The sequence below is a fragment of the Chelonoidis abingdonii genome, chromosome 8, assembly GCF_003597395.2.
Source record: "Chelonoidis abingdonii isolate Lonesome George chromosome 8, CheloAbing_2.0, whole genome shotgun sequence".
NCBI lineage: Eukaryota > Metazoa > Chordata > Testudines > Testudinidae > Chelonoidis > Chelonoidis abingdonii.
The window spans coordinates 67,474,283-67,500,233 of NC_133776.1; the positions used below are offsets into that span (position 1 = coordinate 67,474,283).

General features: G+C 41.8%; 1 protein-coding gene and 1 long non-coding RNA gene across 6 annotated transcripts in view; one reads left to right on the forward strand and one right to left on the reverse strand.

Moving 5' to 3' along the window:
• Positions 1–25,951, forward strand: part of PCDH19 (protocadherin 19) — a 106,297-nt gene that overhangs the window by 11,100 nt on the left and 69,246 nt on the right. Inside the window, exon 3 of one of the 5 annotated variants that reach the window (XM_075068730.1) lies at positions 23,856–24,343. The exons of the other annotated variants lie outside the window; for them this stretch is intronic. Within the exon in view, the coding sequence (XP_074924831.1) occupies positions 23,856–23,921 (66 nt within the window). The 3' untranslated portion in view covers positions 23,922–24,343. Of the gene's footprint in view, positions 1–23,855; positions 24,344–25,951 lie in introns of those variants that run through there. 5 annotated transcript variants of the gene reach the window in all.
• Positions 1–25,951, reverse strand: part of LOC116819996 (uncharacterized) — a 33,085-nt gene that overhangs the window by 6,076 nt on the left and 1,058 nt on the right. The window contains exon 2 of the long non-coding RNA XR_004372526.2: positions 1,212–1,334. This is a non-coding gene — a long non-coding RNA (uncharacterized LOC116819996). The remainder of the gene's footprint in view (positions 1–1,211; positions 1,335–25,951) is intronic.

The window sequence follows — 25,951 nt, forward strand, 5'->3', positions numbered from 1 at the left end:
GAGTGTTCAGCCTCTGAGAAATCTGACTGGGATCTCTAAGGGCTTTTAAAACCCCATCAGAATGCTAGATCCTAATGATCCCCCTGCCATGTGATGCTGAGCAGAGCAAGACCAGAGAAAAGCCACGGAAATATTGTCATCCACGCAGGGGCAGGGCCGGCTTTAGGAAGTGTGGGGCCCAATTCGAACAGTTTCGATGGGGCCTCAGCAGGGATAACTTAAAAAAGAAAAACAAAAAAACACATGGGGCTTGTACTCATGGGGCAGTGCCCTGAGTCTTCGGCGGCACTTCAGGAGCAAGTCCTTCACTCACTCCAGGTCTTCGGCGGCACTGAAGGACACGCTGTCAAAGTGCCGCCGATGACCCGGAGCGAGTGAAGTACCCGCCATCGAAATGCCTCTGAAGACCCGGAGTGCCGCTGGGTGAGTAAAAATTAAAAAGGCGCCTCTAGCCAGGGAAGGGATTCTCACTGGGCGCAGGGCCCTCTTAGGCGTGAGGCCCGATTCGGGGGAATTGGTGGAATAGGCCTAAAGCCAGCCCTGCGCAGAGGGGCAAGTGGATCTATGGTAGCATCCCCGTAGCATGTATCCTCCCCTTTACGAGAGTTGCGTTTAAGCTGGTCTCTTTGAGGTGGGAGGCCGAAGCTGGCAAAGATGGCAGCAGAGTTGGAGAGCGGCTGTACTACATAATATGCTCCCAATGGAATGTGGACTAATACTGTATGTGGCAGACTGCTGGCTTAATGCTGATGCTGTTTGCATTAACCAAGTCCCTCTGCTCTGCTCCTCGGGACCAGTAGAGGGCCAGGAGAACATAGTGGGTAGAGGCATGACCATGAAAAGTCAGGCTGCCAGTTATTTACAGATGGGAGAGGTACTTAAATCTGGAAGACCCAAGAGGTTCAGATGAAAATCCAAACTTTTAGGTGCTTGTGCGAGTGGAGCCTCCAGACATTTGGTGTGTCAGGCATCACTAGTGCCCAGATTATTGCCCAGGTAGCTCAGTGATTGGGCTCTTTACAAATGCCCAACTTAGAGAGAAGTTGCACAAAAGAATATTCCAATACTGTTCAGTATCTGTGTAGAAGCAACCTGTTATCAGAGCCCAGCTTTCTCTTACTACTTAACCTGAGTCCATGCTCTTCTCTTGCCCCCGTCCCTCCCCCCCATGATCTGTGCTTCTAAAAGATAAATAGATCATTGTCCCTTACCTGGCCTGAGCTCCTGTCCTCCTACCCAGTCCAAAACATGATGGTCGACTTCCAGGGTGCTTCCAGCCTGGGTCTGCTAGGACGATTACATCTGCAGATCTCACTGCAGTAATCTCCATGTAACTGCAATAAAACACAGTTGCTGTTCCTCAGTGTCAGACTATTACATTAATAGGAGTTATTGTGCAGTAGCAATTACCTGTTTACAAAGCATATTATTATAACACTTCCAGGTGCAGACTCTTTAGTAATTACAATTCTAACCCAGCCATCTAGATTTCAGACAACCGAATTGTAGCTGCTAGAGAAAGGCAAAACCTGTTAGACTGGATGGGATATCTCCCAGTCAGTGCGGGATTGTTCCCTGCAGTATATTTACTAGGACTTTGTCCAGTTTAGTTTTAAATGTCTCAAGTGATGAGGTCTCTGCCATTTCCCTTGGGAGACTGTTACACAGTCTATTAGATCTTGGTGTCAGGGAGATTTTACTAATGTTCAGCCTACATGTTGCATTCCATTTTTGTGCTGATGGGAAGGCACAAAATTGATTGATACAGGTTACAATACAGAGGTAAACAAAGTAGCTTTATGTGCCAGCTAGCATGAGATGTTTGCTTCTGAAAAGTAAGTGACTGTCTCTGAAAACAACCATTTCCCTAGCAGAGGATGGGTTTAGATTGGCTTGATATATAGCTGGTCTTTAATGTGAGGCTCATTTACTTCAACAGTTAAGAACCTTGAAATAAAAGTCCCTGAGGATGAGTTGTTTGTGGAGACAAATGCTCTTCAGGAGACACTTCCTCTTTCTCTGCAGCATAGTTCAAATGGTGGCAGGTATCTGGGCTGATTATACAGTGTCTTGTTGCTTATAATTGAACTCACTTGTGCTCCCACCTTTTGTCCGATTGGTTTGGAGGGGATGAAGTATGCAGGGATTAGAATGTGATTCTGAGAAAAATTATTAGAAACTCCTACCCTAGAAAGGCTTTTTCTTTATTCTTTGGGCCAGATTGTTACTTCAGTGTGTATCTGCCCGTAAAATTATTGCCAGGAGAGGATCTGTGGGGGGGAATTCTTCCACTGTGACTTTTGACTCTAATCTATTCCTGCCAGCCCATCCCTTCGCAGGCCTTCTTTTGGGGGATTGAGGCAAGAGAGGACCTCAACCCCAGCCAGCACTGCTGTCAAGCACATTGATGGGGTGGTTCCCCTGGGGTAGGGCCCGGCTGCTGGTTCACATTTGTATCCAAGGGGTTAGACACAATGCCCCATCTCGTAAGGATGTGTCCAGTGTGTTACCTTTTTGGATCTGGTGCTTGAATTGGAAAGTTCCTGTGCTGGGCATCTGTCAAAAGTTGTGACAACTAAACAACCCTCATGTAGGTCCAAACTATGACCTCTGGGAGGGGGTGAATTCCAGCCAGCTGGTTACCTAAAACGCAACCCTGAAGTTTCGCTGCAAGGAAGATGGGGAAAAACCCAACCAGCCTCAGCCAATCTGGTGGTGTCGGGGGGAGGGGAGGGAAATCCTTCCCAATCCCAAAGTGGTGACTTGCGCATCCCACAGCAACCTAGATAAGGGAAGCAGGGTAGTCTGACTGCTAGAAACCAGCAAACAGGAAGAGGCTCCAAGCACATGGCTTGAAATCTCATGCCAAATCCTGCGAGATATTATGGCACCAGATCATGGGCCAGGTCCTGTGATACCTCAACCCTATCTTGTGGTGGCTGGAAATCATGTGGGACCTGTCCTGTCCTTTTGCCCTCTCCCATCATGGGAGCCACCAAAACACTGCCCTCTCTAGGGGCCCTCTTCTGGTCACAAGCAGAGTTTGAATTAAGTGTGACTTAGTGCCAATGTCCAGGATGAGTGAAAAGAGTCAGAGTTTCGCCCTTTATATTAAATTACATTTGTTTTGCAGCAGGGGCATATGAGGTACTCTTTGGAAAGGATGTTTTCCAGCCAAAGGAAAACTGTGCCCATTTTGTGCCTCAGTTTCCTAAAGCTCACTGTGGATGAGTGGCCTTCTTGGAGAGCCTGGGGAGAAGTGAGCCTTAAAATTAAAAGGGTCATATCTAGCCATCATGTTTTGCACGTTGCGTCTAAAGAACTTTGCTGGGAGTTGTGCTTATGGATCAATGGTAAATTGGAACGTGTCCTCTATCTTGCGCTGGTGGCAGCTACTTGGTAGAGAGTGACAGAGTGTTGGAAGTGGTTATGGAAGCCAGCATATGGGAGTGTAAATGCATTGGGATGAAGGTGGTATATGCATATGAAATATTACTTATTATTAAGAGCTTGTAAATCAATTTCTGTCTTGCTTTGATGCTGGTTTATTGTCAGCCCACTCAAAAAGGCTGTGCGCGTAGTGCTCCTAGGACTTCAGAATCTGCCCTCAGATATTCTTCTTTGCTGTTAAGCTTTTGGGACCAGGTTTGCAGACCAGAACTGCACATGCATGACCTACTTTACGGAAGCAGTGCATGCCCACACAGCTACCCACGTGCTTGTGCAAATCTGATATATGGATGCATGTGGGTAGTGCGCACATTTGTGCCAATGGTGCACTAAAATCACAGTCTCATAATTAGTCTCCCAGTGTTAACTAAGTACTTCTGTTGTTAATCTAGAATTAAAGCACAAGGAATACTAGTTTGCAGTCTAAACAGTTTGGAATGCTGTTCTGCTGGTATCACAGATAAGGCTACTTTTTACTAAGATGGTAGACTCCAGCAATAGGCTCAGAAATGACCATCAACCGTTATTCACTCTCACGAATAATCTTTATTCATATTGACTTCATTAGGACCACTCACGTAGTGACCAAAGGTTGTAGGATTAGGCCTGATTGCTTTTAAATATTTTCTTGCCAGGTAGTTAGTGCCTTTCTGACCACAGGAAATGGTTTTCCTAGCAAAAGAGGCAATTTTTCTTTTTGGGTAACCCAGGCAGTTTTTTGTTCGGAATATCTCTCTGTGTTAACTAACATACATTTTTACAGTTAGCCAAGAATTTTATTTTGTAAGAAATGAAATCAGTATGGCTCTTTCTCTGTCATTTCTCTACTCATCAATTCTTTTTCCCCCTCCAGCTTCTCCTTTTGTGTGCTAGCCTTAAAAAGCCCCCAAAGTGTCTGTTATAATAACATTTTGTATGTTACAACCAGAATGAATGCCCTCACACTACTATGCCTGGTTTGAGGAAATCCGTTCCTGTCTGGTATAACAGGCAGTTTGTTATAAATCATGCCATTTATTTGTGGGGTTCTACTTGGGAAACAGCTGCATATATAATTGGAGAGGGTTTAGTTCACCTGTGAGTGTTGCCGTTTATAGAACTAAAATAAAATCTTCCAAAGCAGAGAGAGTTTTCAGCACTCAGCTGTGAGATGCTGTTGAAATGCTGCTTATTTAAAGAGGTGATCATAATTAAAGCATTATCGGCAGTACTGTTCAGCTTGTCGGAAGATTGACTTCACATGTGAAGTTGCCAGCCTTGTTTTCTCCTTGGGAGGGCACTATAACTCAGCACTTTTCTTTAAGGTGTGTACGCACAGGTCACTTCTCTAACTAGTGCATCTTCATGTTTGAGAGTGTGCACCTTTGTGTTGTGTAGTATATTAATGGAAATGTTTCTTCTTTAAAAGCTTGGCAAAGACGTGATGTTTTTAGTATTAGATAATGAATCCATCCCCACCGCTCCGTGGTTTTAAAAATAACCAATAGGTGTTTTTATTTTTAACTCTAAAGCAATAAGAAAATTCTGGCTTTTAGGAAATCACAAATACACCTCTACCCTGATTATAATGTAGTCCTCCGGAGACAAAAAAATCTCACTGTATTATAGCTGAGACCTCGTTATCTCTCTTCCCCCCCACAACGTCAAATCAAAGATTTACCCTCTCTTTCCCCCACCCCACACCCCCCCCCCCGCGTTCCTTGTTCCCGATCGACAACACACACCCAACCCCCTGACAGGCCCACCCCCTGACAGGCACTCACCGGCAGCGGCGGAAAGTGGAGCAAAGTGGCCCCAGCCCGCTCCACTCTGCCGCCTCCCAGCCACGGCGCTCCACTTCCCGCCGCTGGTGAGCCCAGGGAGGTTGGGGAAAGGATGCCCCCTGCGCTCAGCTGTGGCCGGAAGCAGAACGCTGCAGCTGGGAGCTGGCGGAGTGGAGCGGGCTGGGGCCAGGCTGCTGTGATTCCGCTACTGCTGGTGAGTGCAGGGGGATCCGTTCCCCCAAGCCACGGCTGGGGCCGGGGTGAGGGAAGTGGAACGGGCTGCTCCTGGCCTCCTGCTAATCCCCTGGGCCTTCAGGGCCTCTGAAAGTGCCCCCTTCCCAAGCTCCTGCCTCCCAGACCCTGGGGTGGGGGAGCTCCTGACTGCCCCTGAGACCATCTGCCCCTTATTCAACCCCTTGGCCTCGGCCCCATCCTGGCACCCTTAACATACTGATCAGAGCAGTGTGTCAGAGCTTTTCTTTATCACATTGTATGCAAACCGGCATTCTATCGGGTCGCGTTATCTCGGGATAGAGGTGTAGTACCAAACATCTGGCTGATTTATGGAATTGCTAATGGGATATGTAGTATTACACCTGTAGGTCATCTCTTCGGCTCTAGCACTGATTGGTGGCAACTGAGAGTCATTATCTGATTTGCTGTTTCATGTAATGAACTGGAAATCTTAGTCTTCTTCCTAGCAGATAGGCAAGCATTTCACAAGATCCACTGTCACAGCTGACTCCGCTCTTGGCAGCCTATGTAGAGAGGCCAAGGACAGAAAGGGCAAGGAGACTGAAACTTGCCCTTGGGGATAATCTCTCCAGGTCAAGATTAAAGCATGTTAATAGAGTAGCGTGAACCATACTCCTGTTGCTGGTGCATGTTTATATTTGTCTTGTGGATAATTAGAAGACTTCAGTTTCCACTGCTGGAAATCCAGAACCTCTCAAGAACACTCAACAGTCACTTAAAATATATACATGTGTAAATAGCCACATAATTGCAAGTCACAGAGAACCTCTCAGCTTAACTATTCCTGAACTGTTTTGTATATCATGATACATTCTCTGACCTTTTATAATGTTGGAGGCCAACATTATGGAAATAAGCAGCTTTTTATTCCTTTCTAAGGTCAGTCTGACCAATTATGCATCTTCAAATGCAGTCGCTTCAAGCTCTCAGTTTTGAAAATTTCATTTTAATACCTTGCAACAGAGATAAATACTGTAGCTTATTTTCATGTTGAGCAATGTATTGCACTGATCATCATTCTCACTGCATGGTTTTTTGGGCCAGGGTCTTGTTAAACATTGCTTTGTTTGTTCTCTCTTTATACTGATGATAAAGGGCTGTAATCCCGCCCCAAAACACGTATGGGGTCAATGTTGCAGAGGTTTCAGAGCTTTGCACCTCCTCCTGTTGAAGCTAATGGGAGTTTTAGCACTGATTTCAATGGAAGTAGGATTGATTCCAATAACCATTTGTGGGAGGTGGCATTTGTGGCCTTGCATGGAAGCAGGCTCTGATGTGGATTTGTATGTGCTTTTTAAGTGTACTGGTTTGGGAAAATAAACTTGAGTCAATAAAAATGGACAATGCCTGGACATTGATACCTAGCAACCTATGACCCAGGGGGATATGAATTTCCCCTCTTTTCTTAGGGAGACCGAACAGCATTTTCCCAGGCGAGAACAAAGGACTATGAAGGTGTGAGGTGGGGATAAGAGTTGGCTGCTGGAAGGAGTCAGGTCTGTCATGGAGAGTTTAGTCTGATGAAGGAGGTCAGATAGAGAGATGGCGTGAACCAGGGGGTTCACTGCAGCTTGGCTGGGCTCTGGGCTGACCAGAATGGACTCTGCTTCAACCTTCATTTCTCTAGACTACCCGAAGAACTTCTTATGCTGTGTTCCATTTAACAAATAAACCCTACTGTTTTGACAATTGTGTGAGCGTCACTGCAAATGTTTGCTGAGGGGATTAATCCCTGAAAAGTGTGCAAGTTTCTATTGGACTTGCTGGGACTTGCTGTGAAGTGAACAGCTCTCGGTCCCTTTCCTTTACGTACTAGGCCAGATTCTCAGCTGCTGTAAAACAGCATGGCTGCATTAAAATAAATGGAACTATGCCAGTTTACATCAGTTGTGGAGCTGGCCAGCTGTTGTCTGTCAGACCACACCCAGATCCCTCTACTAGTTTTGTTTACATGTTCATTTACCAGTTGCTAGCAGTTTCCAGCAGGGTTCTGTCACTGCATTTTATTTCAGTCCATTTAATCCCAGTCATCCGTCAAAGGGGCAGGTTTTCACCCATGTTGCTCCAAAAACCAGCAAGAACAGCTGAAAAAGGCCAAGACTTGCCTTGATGACGTACTGAAGAAAATTGCCATTTTTCCTAAAATCATTCAAGCTAGAAATAGCAAAGAACTTGCTAGACCATTCCATCCAATTCATCCTCCTGCCTGTGCACAACTTTCCTCTGAACTGCGTCTTCAGATGGTTACTATAGTACAATTTAAATATCTCAATTGATAAGACATCTACCACTTCCCAGAGATTACTCCATAGCCTCACATCACTGTCTCCAGTGATTTTTCCCTTCCTCCCCAACTTGTATTCACCCTAAACGTTCCATTTCTGGAATTCATTCATTCTACCCTACTAGTTATACCCTCTCATACCAACGTAAGTAAACCTCCCATTTATAAAAAGGGAAATAAGGACAACCCTCGGAATTGCAGACCAGTCATCTTAACTTCTGTATCCGGAAAGATAATGGAGCAAATAAGAAATCAATTTGCAAATACTTATCATCTCATTATCTTCTAGGTAACAGTCAGCATAGATTTGTCAAGAACAGATTGTGTCAAACCAACCCGATAGCTTTCTTTGACAGGCAGTCAGCAGGAGAAAGCAGTAGATATGGTATATCTTGACTGTAGTAAGGCTTTTTTGATACTGTCTCACATGACCTTCTCATAAACAAATTAGGGAAATACAACCTAGAAGGAGCTATAAGGTAGGCGCATAACTTGTTGGAAAATTGTTCTCAGAGAGAAGTTTACAGCAGTCTGTGAACCACTGATAAGGCATAACGAGTGGGGTCCCACAGGGGTCAGTTCTGGGTCCGGTTCTGTTAAATATCTTCATCAATGATTTAGATAATGGCATAGAGAGTACGCTTGTAAAGTTTGCAGACAATACCAAGCTGGGAGGGGTTTCAAGTGCTTTGGAAGATAGGATTAAAATTCAAAATGATCTGGACAAACTGGAGAAATGGTCTGAAGTAAATAGGATGAAATTCAGTAAGGACAAATGCAAAGTACTCCACTTAGGAAGGAACAATTAGTTGCACACATACAAAATGGGAAATGACTGCCTAGGAAGGAGTACTGCAGCAAGGGATCCAGGGGTCAGAGTGGATCACAAGCTAAATATGAGTCAACAGTGTAACTCATGTTACAAAAAAATAAACATCATTCTGGGATGTATTAGCAGGAGTATTGTAAGCAAGACATGAGACGTAATTCTTCCGCTCTACTTCAGGCTGATTAGGCCTCAACTGGAGTATTGTGTCCAGTTCTGGGCAGCACATTTCAGGATAAATGTGGACAAATTGGAGAAAGTCCAGAGAAGAGCAACAGAAATGATGAAAGATCTAGAAAACATGACCTATGAGGGAAGACTGAAAAAATTGGGTTTGTTTAGACTGGAGAAGAGAAGATTGAAGAGGGGACATAAGTTTTCAAGTACACAAAAGATTGTTGCAAGGAGGAGGGAGAGAAATTGCTGCTCTTAGCCTCTGGGTATAGGACAAGAAGCAATGGGTTTAAATTGCAGCAAGGGCAGTTTAGGTTGGACATTAGGAAAACCTTCCTAACTGTGGTTAAGCACTGGAATAAATTGCTTAGAGAGGTTGTGGAATCTCCGTCACTGGAGATTTGTAAGAGCAGGTTGGACAAACACCTGTCAGGGATGGTCTAATACTTAGTCCTGACTTGAGTGCAGGGGAGTGGGATACATGACCTCTCAAGGTCCCTTCCAGTTCTATGATTCTGTGATTTTTCTATCTTTAGAAGTTCATTTTTCCCTCTCCTGGGAGATGAGGTGATGCAGCACAACTGATCCTTGTACTATAAAGCTCCAATTTGCCAGTTGTCTTTCTGGGAAATAGGTATCCTGAACAGAATGCAGTGTCTGTGTGTGGTATACAGAAATACTGTTCCCTCTCTATTTTTTAATGAGATTCCTCTACATATTCAGCCCAAAGACTGCATTGGCCATTCCTTTTTTCATGCAGCCAGACTGCATTTCAAACTCCTGTCTAACTTGCTGTCCTCTATCACCCCAGCTCTCTCTTGGCATGTGAATGCTTGTCAAATAGAACTTGGTAGCTGTGCATGCTCTCTGCTCCCCAGCCAAGTTGCATGGGTTTGCTTTAAAAAATGATGAGAGATTGTTCCGTGTAGAGGCCATAGTTGAGTGCCAGTTACTTTTTACTAATTAAAATACAGGATGGTCTTATTTGTAGCATAAATAGTTCTAACCTTTTAATTAAAATTTAAATTACAGTGTTCTCTGAATTTATGGAGTTGTGTGCTCTTGTGAAAATGCATCTTTTTTAGGGCTTCATCCTTCTTTATCTCAAATGCCTATTGACATTAGTAGGAGTTTTGTGTGTGCAGTAATACAGAATCGTGTCGATAATTGGCAAAGTGGCATTAGGGGCCTGTTTCTACAGTTCCTACTTAGGCAAAGCTACTCATTGAAGTCAGTGGGCAGATTTACCAGAGAAAGACTGCAGTGTTGGTACTGCAGCATCTTAAATTAGGAGAAAGTAATAGCTTATGTCAGCTGGACAAGTGATTATTACTTTGTGTGTTTAACACAGAATCCCAGTTAGTTCTTGTCTCTTTGTCAGGGTAGCTGAGGTTAGTGTAATGATGCCCTAAAAATGTGTGTTACATTTATTGTGGTACATCTCCTCCTCAGTGGCTTATCCAATATCTTCTGAGGGAACTGCTCAGTACACTGCAAGTAAAAAATCTCATAGGGGGAAAAAAAAATCCCTCATTAAATCAAATAAATACTATATGAAAATTGGAGCTGATTTCTGTATCTTTGAGCTGCATAAGAAAGTCTCTGCCTTTCTGCATTCTATTGGCCACAAGAGATCTGGACATGAATCCTTTACCATCCTCTCGGGGGTCTTGAGCTTGTCAGATTATACCATCTTTTGTAATGGCAGGTGTATGCCACAGGGCAGGTTTTAAAATTCCTATGTTGGTGGATTGCATTAACCCATACTAAGTCAGGTATGTAAAATTCCATTAAGCTAAAACCCTCTGGCACTTTCTCACCAGTGCTGGAGATCTGCAGGCTATGCTAATGTGGTAGGTTTGCTCATCTATTAGTAGGATGATGGTTTTAAAATAATAACATTTATCTTTGGCTGTGGACTGACATAGTGCATGCTGAGTACAATTTTTTGAAAGGCTTTGCAGAGTTGCTTCAGTCAACCTGGGTCAAAAAAAGATTGCTTAGAATCATAAAGGTTAGAAGGAGATCAAATAATTCTGCTTTTTTATTGCTTGAATAAAGTGCTTGGAAAATATCATTCACCATTATTAGACTAAATGAGTTGGGATAACATAGGACTCAATATTAATTTTTCCATGTTGTCTGATTTTACCTGTTTTTTGTAATGCAGCTATATTCTGTATTATTAATTAGGAGCTTGCAAAACTAAATGTATGTATTAGTGTAAGCACATAGCAGTTTAATGTGTTGCATTAGAAACAACAAATAATTATTCTTCTGTTTTACAGAAACATTTGACAGTGGGAAAGACCCAATTAAAGCAGCTGAATGTTGCATTCAAAAGTCGTTTCTCTGTTTCCTATGGTAGGGGTAGTATCAAGTGATCTGCCTAGACACTATGGAGAGTGTGAATGCAAATTTTGATATGATAGGCAGTCTAATGAAAAGTGATGAGATTACTGTTTCAACAAATGCCTGTTGTTCTGCTGAATAGGGATTGCTTAAAAAGTACAAACATCATCTTCTTTTAAAACATAGTTTTTATGTTTCTTCTTTTCTGGGTATGGAAGCTTTTATTTATATATAAAACTTTAGAACCTGCATGTCCACTCAGTCCTACTGCAGCCAATTGCTCAGACAAATAAGTTTGGTTACAATTTGCGGGAGATAATGTTGCCCACGTCTTGTTTACAATGTCACCTGAAAGTGAGAACAGCCATTCGCATGGCACTGTTGTAGCCAGCATTGCAAGATATTTACGTTCCAGATGTGCTTCATACCACCATTCCAGACTATATGCCTCCATGCTGATGACAGGTTCTGCTTGATAATGATCCAAAGCAGAGCGGACCGACACATGTTCATTTTCATCATCCGAGTCAGATGCCACCAGCAGAAGGTTGATTTTCTTTTTTGGTAGTTTGGGTTCTGTAGTTTCCTCATCTGAATGTTGTTCTTTTAAGACATTTGAAAGCACGCTCCACACCTCATCCCTCTCAAATTTTGGAGGGCACTTCAGATTCTTAAACCTCGGTTGAGTGCTGTATCTAGCCTTAGAAATCTCATATTTGTTAAATGCCCTATGAAAATGTTCTTAAAACGAATATGCTGGGTCATCATTTGAGACGGCTATAACATGAAATATTAGGCAGAATGTGGGTAAAACAGAACAGGAGACATACAATTCTGCCCCAATCAGTTCATTCACAGATGTAATTAACACATTATTTTTTAATGAGCATCGTCATCATGGAAGCATGTCCTTTAGAATGGTGGCCGAAGCATGAAGGGGCATGTGAATGTTTAGCATATATAGCACATAAATACCTTGCAACACCAGCTACTTAAATGCCTGTTTTCACTTTCAGGTGACATTGTAACTAAGAGCAGCAGAGAATCCTGTGGCACCTTATAGACTAACAGACGTTTTGGAGCGTGAGCTTTCGCAGAGAATCCTGTGGCCTTATAGACTACAGACGGTTTTGGGGCGTAGAAAAGCTTTTCGTGGGTGCGACCACTGGTTGGAGTGGGTAATTAGACAGCTCACCTCCCAAAACGTCTGTTAGTCCTAATAAGGTGCCACAGGATTCTCTGCTGCTTTTACAGATCCAGACTAACACGGCTACCCCTCTGATAATTGTAACTAAGAAGTCAGCAGTATCTCCCATAAATGTAAACAAACTTGTTTGTCTTAGCAATTGGCTGAACAAGAAATAGGACTGAGTGGACTTGTAGGCTCTAAAGTTTTACTTTGTTTTATTTTTGAGTGCAGTTATGTAACCAAAAAAATCTACATGATAAAGAGTTTGCACTACAGTAATTGAATGAGGTGAATTGAAAACTTAGTTCTTTTGTTTACCATTTTGTACAGTGCAAATATTTGTAATAAAAATAATATAAAGTGAGCACTGTACACTTTGTATTCTGTGTTGTAATAGAAATCAATATTTGAAAATGTAGAAAAACATTTCATAGAATATCAGAGTTGGAAGGGACCTTAGGAGGTCATCTAGTACAACCCCCTGCTCAAAGCAGGACTAATCTCCAGACAGATTTTTACCCCAGATCCCTAAATGGCCCCCTCAAGGATTGAACTCACAACCCTTGGTTTAGTAGGCCAATGCTCAAACCACTGAGCTATCCCTCCCCCATTTAATACATTTCAATTGGTATTCTATTCTTTAACTGTGCAATTTAATTAAAAAAAATTAAATTAATCATGATTAATCGCATGAGTTAACTGGGATTAATTGACAGCCCTAATATAAATATAAAACTCCATTAACTACTGCATCTACAGCTATGTATGGACAGTATTTTACAGTTTCTCTGACGTTATATTACAATGTTAAGAATAACTTTCAACTGCTTCTGCCACCCTTACTCACATCATGTAGTACCTTCCTTCACATTTAAATGAGAATTAGACTGCTCAAAGTGTAAGATACTACTTACTGTAACAGTTGCAAAGTCAGCCCTGGATCATGAATGTCGTCATGTTTTTAGTACATCAGTAATGTTAATAAGAACTTAGCTTCTGCATATATTTAGAGATGAGCCTAGGGCAAATCAGTGCCCCTGAAATCTGAGAAAGTTCTGATCCAAACTTGGTTCCTGGTTCTTGTGTTTATTATTGAACTTTGGCAAATTCAGTTTCAGGCTGGCTTGGGTCCATCTTCACTGACATTTAATAATGTGTTCATGACAAATGCAATCTTCAACTGCACAGGGAAATTGACTTATTTTAACTTCCTAAAGCTTAAAGACATGCTGCCCACCCCCTTTCTGGCACACTGCTTTTGAGCTCCTGTGGAAAAATGGTGTGTGCTGGCCATGGTCCTGACTGTTTACTCCCTTTGGTATGACCTAACAGCAGTGGTGTTGTCAGCGAAGGAGATGAAATTAGTGGCACATATGCCCTTCCTCTTCACGTTCCACCCCCCCTCCCCCCTTAGAGGATTCTCTACAGAGTCTGTCAAAAGAGCTTGTTTGATTTGACTGTTGCTGCAGAACCAGCAGAGGGAGCACAGAAGCACAAAACATTATGTAAGTTTTCTGGTTATAGTAGCTACGGGCTCTTTGTGTGCGTGTGTGTGTGTGTCTGTGCTCAGTGACCAGAGATGAATTACTTTTTAAAAATGAAAGTATTTAGGAGTAGGCTCTTCCTTTGATTTTCACCCTTAAGTCTCATTAGCATAAGTGGGTGTTAACATACACACTTTATGGGGAGAAAGAGTCTAATGAGGAATTTCTTCAAAATTCTACAAGATATAGTCTAACAAATTATACCAAGCTACTGACTGCACATGAGAAAACTCTGGAAAAGAGTATTGCTTTTCTGCTCTGCTCTGTATTTTCTTTAGATTCTTCTCATTGATCTGATTTAAAATAATCCTTTTTAAAGTGTGTTTCTTGGCAGAATGGTGATCCAGTAAAAAAAAAAATAAAAAATTACACACTGGGTTTCTGTATTTGCTGTCTCGACATCCATATCAAATTAGCTTCCGAAGATCATTTATCTAACTGCCAGCATTAACAGCACCAGCTGGTATCAAAAAATTGAGGAGTGTCTCTTCCATCACCACAGTAATACAGATTCTCTAATCAGGATTTAGAGAATCCATTTTGTTGATGATACACATGGAAGAATAGAATCCGCTCTCCCCTCCCATAGCTGTAGTGGCTCTGTAGTGCTACCAGAAGTAAATGCTTTTGTCCCTAACATAAGCAAATGGGACTCAAATCTCACAGAGAATAGATCTGTTGAATTACATAGTTACTTTTCACACTAAAATGACACTGTAAGTGTTCATCTGCCCTTGCTGCCTCTAGTCTGAAGCCGTAACTTGCCATGTGTGAATATGACAATTGCTTGCTGTGATAATGCTGCTCTGTTGTTTGGTATATTGTATGGCAGCTTGAAGCGTGTGACTGTTGCTGTTTTAAAGTCAATCAATAATAATTATTTTTACTTCAGGTGGGGGATAAGGGAATAGAGTGCAGTAGCAGACAAATTCTTAAATACAAAGACAATGTTTGCATGCAAATATCCTTGGTGATAAAGAATAGGGATAAAAATGTATATGTATTTCATGAAAATTGTTTGTAAAGACAATTGTTTTCACAGGTTTACATGAAGCTGATGGTTGTTCTCTGGATATTAAAACTAAATATCATACACCCAAAATCCTTTTGGGGATCTTTGGAAGAGGGGACGGTAGATTTGTCTACCTCTCTTCTCCCACCCTCCATTTACACAGGGCAAGAAAGTCATCCTGATGCAATCTGAGAAAATTATATATAGCTCAGTTTTCACATACCAATTCTATCAAAGAAAAATTGAATGTGACAATCCTGGGTTTATTGTTATGAGGCAAATTTCTTATTCCTATGACAGCCACAGAAGCACTAATCTTGGGTACGTAACACACATTCCACCCAGTGCATCTTTGTAAAGTAGCACTCAGTGGAAGATGTTACACTTCTATACCACTGAAAAAGTTCTCTTTTTCAATATCTCCTCTGTGAACCTTTTTGGTTCTTTTTCAAAGTCCTTTTTTACTTTGTTTGGATATTGCAATTAATGAGGTTTTGAAGTACATGTTCCATCAGTGTCAATTCGGAGCTTGTAAAATCTCGGTGGCCAAATCCAGTATTCTTGAATCTGCTCAGACTCAGTGATAAGCATGATAGAAAACACCTACATAAACAGAGTGTGATTATTCAGGCAACTTTCTCCTTTCAGGGAAAAAAATACTCTTCCAGCTCTTCTTTTGGAATCAGAATAACTTCCAGTGGCCAATTTGGTTAATAATCACAGATGCTCATTTCCTGTACCCCTCATCAAGTACTGCATTGAGTTTCCTACTATCTGAGCTCATTAGATTCCCAATCACATCAGACCCTATTAGGCTATTTTCCATTCATAGCTACTTAAGTTCCCTTATTACCTCACTGCTTTTTCAGGATTTTCCTTTTTACGTTGTAAATTCTTAGTTGTTTTCTGGCACAGCATAAGCTCGTTGTTTTGTTCTGTCCTGCAAAATAGTTTCTCTGATTTTGAGTGTTGTCTGTTGGATACCCCCATCCATCTGCAATGGTGCAGACCATGTCCCCTCCTGATCATAATCACATAATATCCCTCTGGCACCTACAGCAATTGCTTATACAGTAACTCCTCACTTAACGTTGTGGTTATGTTCCTGAAAAATGCAACTTAAAAGTGAAACGATGTTAAGCGAATCCAATTTCCCCATAAGAATGAATGTAAATGGGGGGTGGCTAAGGTTCCAGGGAATTTTTTTTTTTTTTTTTGCTGTACAGTACAGTACTATAGTTGGGAGGTGCCCCTACCTTACCCCACTCAGGCACAGCCCACTGGCCCTGGGGACAATGAGTCAGGCAAGGAGGCTGAAGGTGCTGTGCACTAGGAGAAGCACGTTACACAGCAACAGCTTCTCGTACTCTGCAAGCACCAGGGGCGGGAGGCTCAACCCTTGGCCTGCCCATGCTACCTCTTTTCCCCCAAACTCCCACCCTTAACTTGCCGCCTCTTCCCCCCCTTTACTCTGCATGCCGCATGCTCGCTCCTCTCCTCTCCCTCCCCTTGCCTCCTGCCCATGGCAATCAGCTGGCTTGTGGTGTTCAGGAGGGAGAGGAGAGGAGCAAGGACATGGCACACAGGCTCCTTCTCCTTTCCCTGCCTTCTGAACACCACAAGCCAGCTGTTTGCCACGGGCAGGAGGCAGGGAAGGGAAGGGGGAGGTACACCGCGTCCCCTCTCCTCCCCACTCCCTCCTGCCAGCAGCAGTCAGCTGGCTTGCAACATTCGGGGGCAGAGGGGAGAGGGGAGGAGAGAGGACTTGGCACGTAGGCTCCCCCATCCCTCCCCTGCCTCCTGCCCATGGCAGTCAGCTGGTTTGCGATGTTTGGGAGGCAGGGGAAGGAGGGGGAGCCTGCACGCCATGTCCTTGCTCCTCCCCCTCCCTCCTGAACGCCGCAAGCCCCCTGATTGCCGAGGGTGGGAGGCAGAGGAAGGCGCTGATCTGCAGGGTCTGCTGGGGGGCAGGAGGCGCTGGGGTGTGTGTGCAGGGGAGCTGATGAGGGGACTGCCAGCTGTGGACAAAGCAGGTAGCGAAATGATGTTATAGCGAAGCATTGCACAACTTTAAATGGAGCATGTTTTGTAATTGAGCAGGGACGTAAGATCGAAACAACGTTAAGCAAGAGGACGTTAAGTGGGGAGTTACTGTTCAGAAAAGTAATATTAGGTGAATGTTTAATGTAACTGAGGAGCTGGAAATAAGGGAGAGGAGCCAGCACCATGTGATCAGCCAGCTTTCCATGGGCTAATGTAGCCCATGGATTGAGACCCTGTTCTGTTGATTATATACCTCAGAATGCACTGAGTTTACAGATGCTTCCTTGCAGTTTTGTTTAATCGTTCTTTGCCCCATACATAACAATGAAATTCAACGCAATATTTTGTACTTACTACAAAGGGCATCTTTACCACAGACTTTAATTGGTATTATGTATGCATCTCAGAGAGAGACATCATCTCTTATAGTACCATATATGAGCCAAATTGAGCACCTGCATATTCCCATTGCCCGAAATCATGTAATACTTAGGAGCAGTTAATTTCATATTTGCAGGTTGGGAAATGGTGTTTAAAATGCTTGAGACCTGTCTGTGCTAGCAGCTTTGCACTGGTGCAGCTGCTGTATTGTTGGCTGTGGATGTAATACAGATACTTTTTTTAGTGTAGACCTACCTGGTTGTGAGGAAAATATAAACGGAATGTAAACTGTTGCAGTTTTGACTTTCTAAATGTGCAGACATACAGACTAAAACAGTGGGTCTAAGTTTCAGAGATGTTGAGCACCTGCATCTCTTATTGAGTTGGAGATCAGTACTGCTAAAAACCATACCCAGTAGCTCTGAGAGGTTTTAATTGTCCGTTCCAGCTCACCGAAGTCTTAACCCTGAAGCCCAATGGTGACAACAATCCTGAAGCAAATTGTGATGCAAACCCATATTATTATTACTATTACTACTACTATAATAATAAAAATTATTTATTAGTTTATTATTAATATCATTGTCGTACCTGTTTCACAGGTAGGGAAATGGATGAAGAGAGGTGAAGTGAGTTGTCCAAAATGTCATGTCAGAGCAGGGATTAAAACTCAGAAATTTCTGGGCTTCTATTGCTATGCTCAGTAGAAATAGAGTATAATTTTCTGGCCATAGAACCAAATCTGTTCGTTAATGGTATATGTTTTTCATTTGATGGTAAGGTTACTTCTAGCTTACAACACAAAACAAGTAACTGTAAATGACAAAAGTGTGATTTCTCAAGAGAAACATTTTAGAAAATGACTTGGCTATTGAAGTAGTTCCTTGAGGTGCTGGGCGAATTTCAGATTTTTTTTTTCCCCCAGAGTAGCAGCCGTGTTAGCCTGTATCCGTAAAAAGAACAGGGGTCCTTGCGGCACCTTAGAGACTAACAAATTATTTGAGCATAAGCTTTCGTGGGCTACAGCCCACTTCGTCGGATGCATAGACTGGAACATATAATAAGAGTGAATGTAGACGTACAGAGAAGATGCCACACCCGCTCTCAGAGGCTAATTACTTAAGATGAGCATCTTGATTATCACTGCAAAAATTTTTTTCCTGCTGATAATAGGTCATCTTAAGTAATTAGCCTCTGAGAGCTGTTGTGGCATCTTCTCTGTATGTATACATTCACTCTTATTATATGTTCCAGTCTATGCATCCGACGAAGTGGGCTGTAGCCCACGAAAGCTTGTGCTCAAATAAATTTGTTAGACTCTAAGGTGCCGCACGGACTCCTGTTTTTGTTTTTAAATAATTGCAAATTTTTTTTTTTGCAATTGAAGCAAATGGGCTTTGATATCACAACTCTAGACAGCTGAACCAAAGTTGTTCAGAACTGCAAGCAATTGACATGGCTGAGACTTGTGAAATTCACTCAGAGCTCTCTAACTGTTCTCATGATATATGCAGTGTAGCATTAAACTCAAGTAGTCAGTAGCAACTCCCAGTACCGTCTAATCCAGTTGCATGGTAAAGGGGATTTGGTGGCACAGAAAAATGAAGGGAGAATTTTATATCCCATTTTTTAAGGATATTTTGATATTCAAATGCTCCATGATACTGGATGTAACTTCAGTAAAAATATGGATAGAAATCACTCCTTTATTCCAGTGACACAATTAGGTCACATTTGCCCCAAAATTTTAGTTTTATGAGAACAAGTTTTACAGAACTTCACATAGTGACGGCCACTAAGAGTCAGCATTGAGTTTGAACCTGGAACCTCCAGTGCTAAAAGCATGAGGCTCTACTTGAGGCTTGAACCTCTGCTAGCTGGCAGGTAGGATAGACACACATTCTCTGAAGGGGATGCAGAAAAACAGGTAACAGTAAGACCAGTAAGAACATTTCCCAGAGTTTTTAAAAAATTCAGTAGTGTGGTGTTTTTTTTTAGTACAAGCATTTTGTCATGGTGTTTGCGGCTATAGCATTGCAGCATTATACTTGTGCACAACAGCCAGAAAGTGAAGTTGAGCCCAAGGGCTCCAAGTGTAGAACAACTCCTATAGAACTAAGCAGAGAGCTTACAGCGCTGAACCCCTGGACCAGAAAGGGACTCCATATGAAACTGAAACTGGCTAACCTATTTTCATTCTTCCAAACGGAGAGAAAGACAGCAAGTAAATGAGCAGCATAAATAATGGAAATAAAATAGATCTTTAATTTTTTTCATATATTAATAGTAACAGAGAAGGATTTTAAAAGGGTGTTTTGTTTTACCCAAGAATAGACACAAAATCCTATTTGACTGAAATGGGAGCAGGTTCTGTGGCTTTAACTATAGCCAGATGTACTTTACAAACTTTTTCTGGGTTGTGATGAGGGGTACCATGTGTCTGTGGGAAAAGCCCCCCATGTACATGCAGTTATAAAAGCAAAACTGTGCTTGTTTCATTTGAAGGGCAGGAATAACTATGTGGGTGAAAGCACAGTTTTGCTGGTAAAAGCTGCATCCACACTAGGAACCGTTTGCTAGTATAGTACACTGGTACAGCTACTCTGGCAAAGTGCTCCCAGGGTAGACTTGACCTACGTTACAGCCTACAATCAAAGCTTCCCCCCATCTTTTTCTCCCACTTTCTTTTCAACCATCTCCTATCCCTTTGACACTCTTAATGGTCCACTTCAATTCTGTGCAGGAATCCCTTGTAAGCCATGCTGTAGAATTAAGCTGTGTTGAGCAGTGGTTGGCTGTCATGCACCCAAGTTTTTATTGGCTCACTTAGTTTCTCATTTAATATTGACAGTTTTTTCCCTCCAACCCGCCATTTCATCTCAGACAAAGGGAGCTATTAAGGCATTTCTGAACAAGGTGAGTGGGCTCTAATCATTGTCCATCACGTTACAGATGTAATTGTGTACATTCTGTACATTCTGTGGGACTCACATAATCGCCAGGCAGAATGTATCATTCATAAATTGTTTAGGGCGACCTTTTGTACAGTAGCACTAATTATTATTATCACAGAAGCCCAGTAAATGAGATTGGTAATTATTAGGGATTTATTTGAATGGACAGCTGAGCTATTCTTGGCAAGTTAGTCAAAGCAGTTGTCATGACAGCCACACAAATGTGTCTTATGAATTGGGTTAATTAGGGTAATTAATAACTGTTGTTTTGCCCTTTTTTAACAAGGGATTGCCTAGGCGTTATCAAAAGGGGAAATCGTCCCTAGTGCATTTTTTTTTTTTTTTTTTTTCTGGCACAACAACTTTCAAATCTTAACCCTGAAGTAGGAAGTACCTGCAGGACTGCCATTACATATGTAAACGTGGCATTCTTTTTTTCTTTCTTGTGCAAGGCAGGGTATGTTTTAATCTTACTACTGAACCGCTACTACATGCCAGAGTTACATAGCGAAGGATTCATCATCATGAATAGTATTATTGTAACACCTAGGAGTTCTAGTCACAGACCAGGCCCCATTGTGCTAGGTGCTGTACAGTTGTCATGATCCTGTTCTTGCCAATGGGATTTTTGTCACTGAGGGCATTGGGACTAGAATCAGGCCCCGTACACACTAGAAATTTTGAACTCATTTTCAAGCCTGGATTTTAAATTATTTATTTTGTATTACGGTAGTGCCTACAAGCCAAAGCCCAGTTTTGCTAGGTGCTTGTACAAATGTATAACAAAGAGACTGTGCCTCTTTCTTGATGAGCTTACATGACAGATGGATTTTGATTCTCTGTCAGAATTACTAAGCTGAATTCTCTGTCTTCTGGTATGGATGACCAGTTGGAGCTAATCCTGACATCCTTGCTCAGGTAAAGCACATCTTTATTTCAGTACTTTTTGCATTTTGCCTGAGACCTTAGGACTTAGTCACTATTGTAATAATTATCATTAATGTTGTTTATAGTGTGTCGTGTCTAGGAGCCCTAGTCATGGATCAGTGCCCCGTTATGTTAAGCAGCACGCATACACAACGAGATGACCCTGTCCTGGAGAGCTCACTGTCCATGTAATTTTATCTAAGGATTGGAACTTGGAAGCCTCATAGTCCCACTTTGCTTTACATTAAGTTATTGCTGTTGTGCTTTTCTCCATTACTGCTAGTGTGTGCTCGGTGATTCACAAGACCTTTAGTGGAGACAGTCCCTGCTTTGAAGAACGGTAAAAATCTGACAAAGGACTTCAGGATTTAGCTGCTGATTATTAAAAGTGAACCAAGATAACAGGTGTGACTCAGGCATATTAAAATAAGCTTTGTATAGAAATGAACTGAAAACATGATTGGAGACTGTGACTGGCTTTTCAGGTGCAAAAGCCTTGTTTATTTTTTTTTCACCTCTGGGTTTTTGAAGACCCCTTTAAAAATAAAGTTTGTGATAACACACATCTTTTAAAAAGAAAATAATGAGGGTAGGAACCCTGCAGAGAGGCAACAGTTTTAATGAAGAAATACTTTACATCATTCTCTTACAACCTTAGGGCTAATAGCCTGGAACTGGTACTTTGGCTCCTTTAAAAAGCCCAACAAGGCAATCCAATTATGGACTCAGAAACATTTTTATTTTTAGTTTCTTGTAAAAGCAATTCATCCTCTGCCATGGTACATTAACTGGAGCGAACAAGAAGCAGTGAGGTTTTGGCACCTTTTGTAATAACTAACTGGCTATATTTACCAGATTGTTAATAATGCAGAGGGAGTATTTTTTTTCCTTCTTGTAAGGGGAGATGGAAGGAAGTTAGATGGAGTAAAAGAAGGAGAGTGCAGTACAGTCCAGACCTTAATACAGACCTACTAAGTTGGAAAGCAGTTTTTCTCGCTTTCCTACAGTTTATCCTCTTAATAGGCAACACTTTGGTTGTTTCTGCTGAATTTTTCTTCTCTGTCTAGTTGAGTGATACCTATCTGGGAGTGGTCCCCTGACCTGTGCGTACTAATATTGTTCTGTGTCAGTTTGCTGTCTTCCCCCAGTGGAGGTTGGGCCAGAAAGTATAGTTTGTTTCCTGTGCTCTCTCCAATCAGGAGAGAACAAATCTGAGATATGGGTGTGAAGTCCCTGCTGAAGAAACTTCCTGGTGTACGTAGCACTGAGCTATGGGTGAGGAGTACTATGTGGAGAAACTTCCTGTTATGTACAGCACTACATCATCTGCTAGCTTCATTATGGTTTTGTTTTTTAAAAAAGCCATCCTCTGATGGATGAAATATTGGCCAGAGGTAGAATATTAGACTTGATAGAACAGTGATTTAACCTGATGCTGAAAATCCTCTATTCTTTTGACATTGGATAAAATAATTCTGGATGCGTGTGTTTAAAATGCGTCCTACATCACTTCTTGTAAGAGAGTAATATGTTGGGCCAAACTTATCCTGGTCTAATTTCCTTACTTTCAGGGGAGTTACATCAGTGACTAATTTGGCCCAGAGTGGCCCTCTGCTAATAATTCTCAGTACAGGAAATGCCATTTGGAGCATGCTGCTCAGAATCCTTTGCAGAAAGCTGGGTGTGCAATAAAGATAAAGCATGAGGGAATTTTGGCAACACACCTCAAAGTTTCCATCTCTCCTTAGCAAGCAAAGCCCCACTCACAGATGTACAATACATCACACTCCTCTATAGTGGTCTTTGTTGTGTCCCTCGATGTGAGCTCCATGTCCCTATTTTAAAATCCAGCGTCTGATGTTAGACCCAATACTGTATGTGTGAGTCACAGCAAGAACACACAATCAGTAGGTGTCTAGAACAGCAGTAAGGCTCATCACGAGTCATCTGACAGACTGAGTGGCAGTTGGGTGATATCAGCATGTCATGGGCAAAGGATGGCAGGACAACTCCTTACACTTTCACTTTTTATGAAAAGAATTAAAACCAAACTGTTCCTTTCAAGGTTGGGCTTTGGGCCAGGCTAGCAGATGTCTTGGTGCTTTGTGAAAGTGAGGGTCTGGACCTTTTGGACAGGGTGACTTGATTTAAATCACCAAGTGAAAAGCCTCCATTTAAATCATCAATTTTAATAAACTTTTCCATTTGTACTTCATTTATTTTCTGAAGAAGCAAATTCTCATTGGTTGATGTAAACAATTAAAACATGTTGATTTATAACTAAATGGAGCCTTACATTAGATTTGGTACATTTTTTTCCTATGTAGGAAGGTTCACTATAACTGTACATTTATTTAAGCAATTCTATAACTTAAATTCAGATTCTTTATTAATTGCCCATTTTTCGTATGTTAGAAAATGGTAAATGATATTTCTTATTTATTAGTTAATTAACTGTTCATGATTTGTGTCAAGCTGCATTAGGATGGCAACTGGCATTTAAACACACAAAACAGCATACTTTAATTAAATGTTTTCAGAGATTATAATAAGTTTAGGGCTTAGCATATTTTGTATTAAATTCAGATATCACTTGTAATAGATTTATTTTTAAAAAGAAAAACTTACAATAATGTAAATACCATAAAAATCCAATTAAAAAAATTAAAAAAACTGATGTTTTCCCATCCTGGTCTTGGAGGAAAATCATCTGAAGGACTGTGTCTTTGGGGAAGAATTTCAGTCTGCATCTTTGGCCTGGCACTGAGGTGCCACATGAAGGTGATGGGTTTGACCTCTGAGGTGAGGGAAGAGATTGTCTTATCTGTGTCCCTTTTCTTTCTTTCCCTTTTCCAAGGTGGATTAAAAAAAGTAGTTTCTTTAGCCATGGTCTTAAGTTTTGTGCATCATATTGTGCAACTTGTGCAGATCACATTGAAGGGCTTCAGTGTTTACAGGATGAAGGAGAAGTATGAAATATAAACTCCACAGGATGAATTTCACTCTTGGACCCACCAGTTTCATTGGTTACCCTGTACAAATTTGTCTCTCATCTTTGGCATTACATCAGTTTGAAATTTTTGGTGCTACTGCTGCTGTCGAAGGGAGGAAAGAGATTCTCTGCTATACACTGACTGATTCCACCCATCCCATCTCATGCAGCCTGCAAAGCATAGGCAGAGCTGTGCTGCTTTGCATTGACTAATGCACATCGATCCCCCCGCAGCCTGGATTAAAATGCCTACTTCAGCCTGACTTTTTTCCACAGTTTGATGGTAATTTCCCCTCCCTTTCTCATTTCAGAGTTCCTTTGTCAACTTTCCTACATTGGTACAGCCTGGAGAAAGGCACAGTACCTTTCAGCCTTGCAGTCAGTCTCTTTCATGACTGCAGGGTATTTCTGTGGTTTGGAGAGCTGAGAGAAAAATTTTATCCATGCAGCAAAAATGGGAAAAATTGCCGTTTGATAAATAACTTCATTGTGAGTTAAATACCCTTGAGACTTACAGTGGTAGCTGCCAGAAGATATTTTGTTTGCAATTCATCCCTAGCAATTATAGATAAACAGTTTAAATGATGACAAGACAAGTATTCAGGGCATTATTTCACAGGGTTTGATCATCCTCAATTGTTGTGGGATTTTAGATGAAGACAGCTTGAGCCTGCTGGAGCCATGGCCTGACTTTTTAAAAAACACATGGGCACAATTATGTACCTAATGTGCACGCACACAACTACTTTGGTTGCATGTACAAATGGTTATTTGTGGGTCTAGCCAACTATATGTGTGCGTAAATACTCAACGTTCCCATGCACATTTTAAAAATCAGGCCTTTGGTCTCTGGCTTTGCCCTTTTACTATGGCCAGGTTAAGTTCATTTTGAAAAAAATAGTGGAAAAAAACTCTAAAGGGTTATGTAGATTGCATATGCAGAGTTTGATAGAGATCTTTTCCCCTTAGGGAGAAATTTCCCTTTCATTCCTTGTGCATAATTACAATAAATGGGCTTGTATTTGGGAACTGTACTGGAATTGGGGAGATTGGATCCATCCCCTAAACTGTATCGCCTTGGATGATGATATCCTGTGCTGTGCTGGCCTACTCAGATGTGGCACAGAATCAAGCCTTGCCAAATGTGGTGACCATCAAGTTATTTGCTCGCTCAATCTGCAGCAGCCTTCTCTCCGTGCAGTGGAATTGCAGTAGCTCTGGTGTGTTCAGAGCCTTATTTGGCCCCTATGCTGCTGAGGAGCTTTATGACCTTCAGAGAGAGAACACCTTCAACACTGTTACTTGAGGAGAGAATGTGCCAATGTTTTGTCTTGCAACCGCATTGCTGCTCCTGAAGGATTTGTCTTGTCCGTTTTTTCTCTCACTGATGAAATATACATGAGTAATACTACTAGTCAGTAATCATAGAGCTCCTTTCATTCATGATACTCAAAGTGCTTCACAAAGGTGGGGAAAGATCATTATCTCCATTATACACAGGAAGAAACAGAAACATTTGGAGGCTAAGTGACTTGCTCATGATCTCAAAAGTGAGTCAGATGCAAAATCAGTTACAGAATCCAGGCGTCCTGGCTCCTAGTCCCTTGTTTTCATCAATCTTTCCCTTGATGCCTTGGCCTGGAATTATGCAATGGAGACAGGGGCACTGCTTAGGCACACAAGCTGACCTCCTAGAACTTCCTTTTGATTGAAATGGAAAGGCATTGGTGTGACCTCATGACTTCATTATTCCTAACACAATTGCAAAGACTTTGGGCATTTTTTGTCATGACAAATCTGAGATC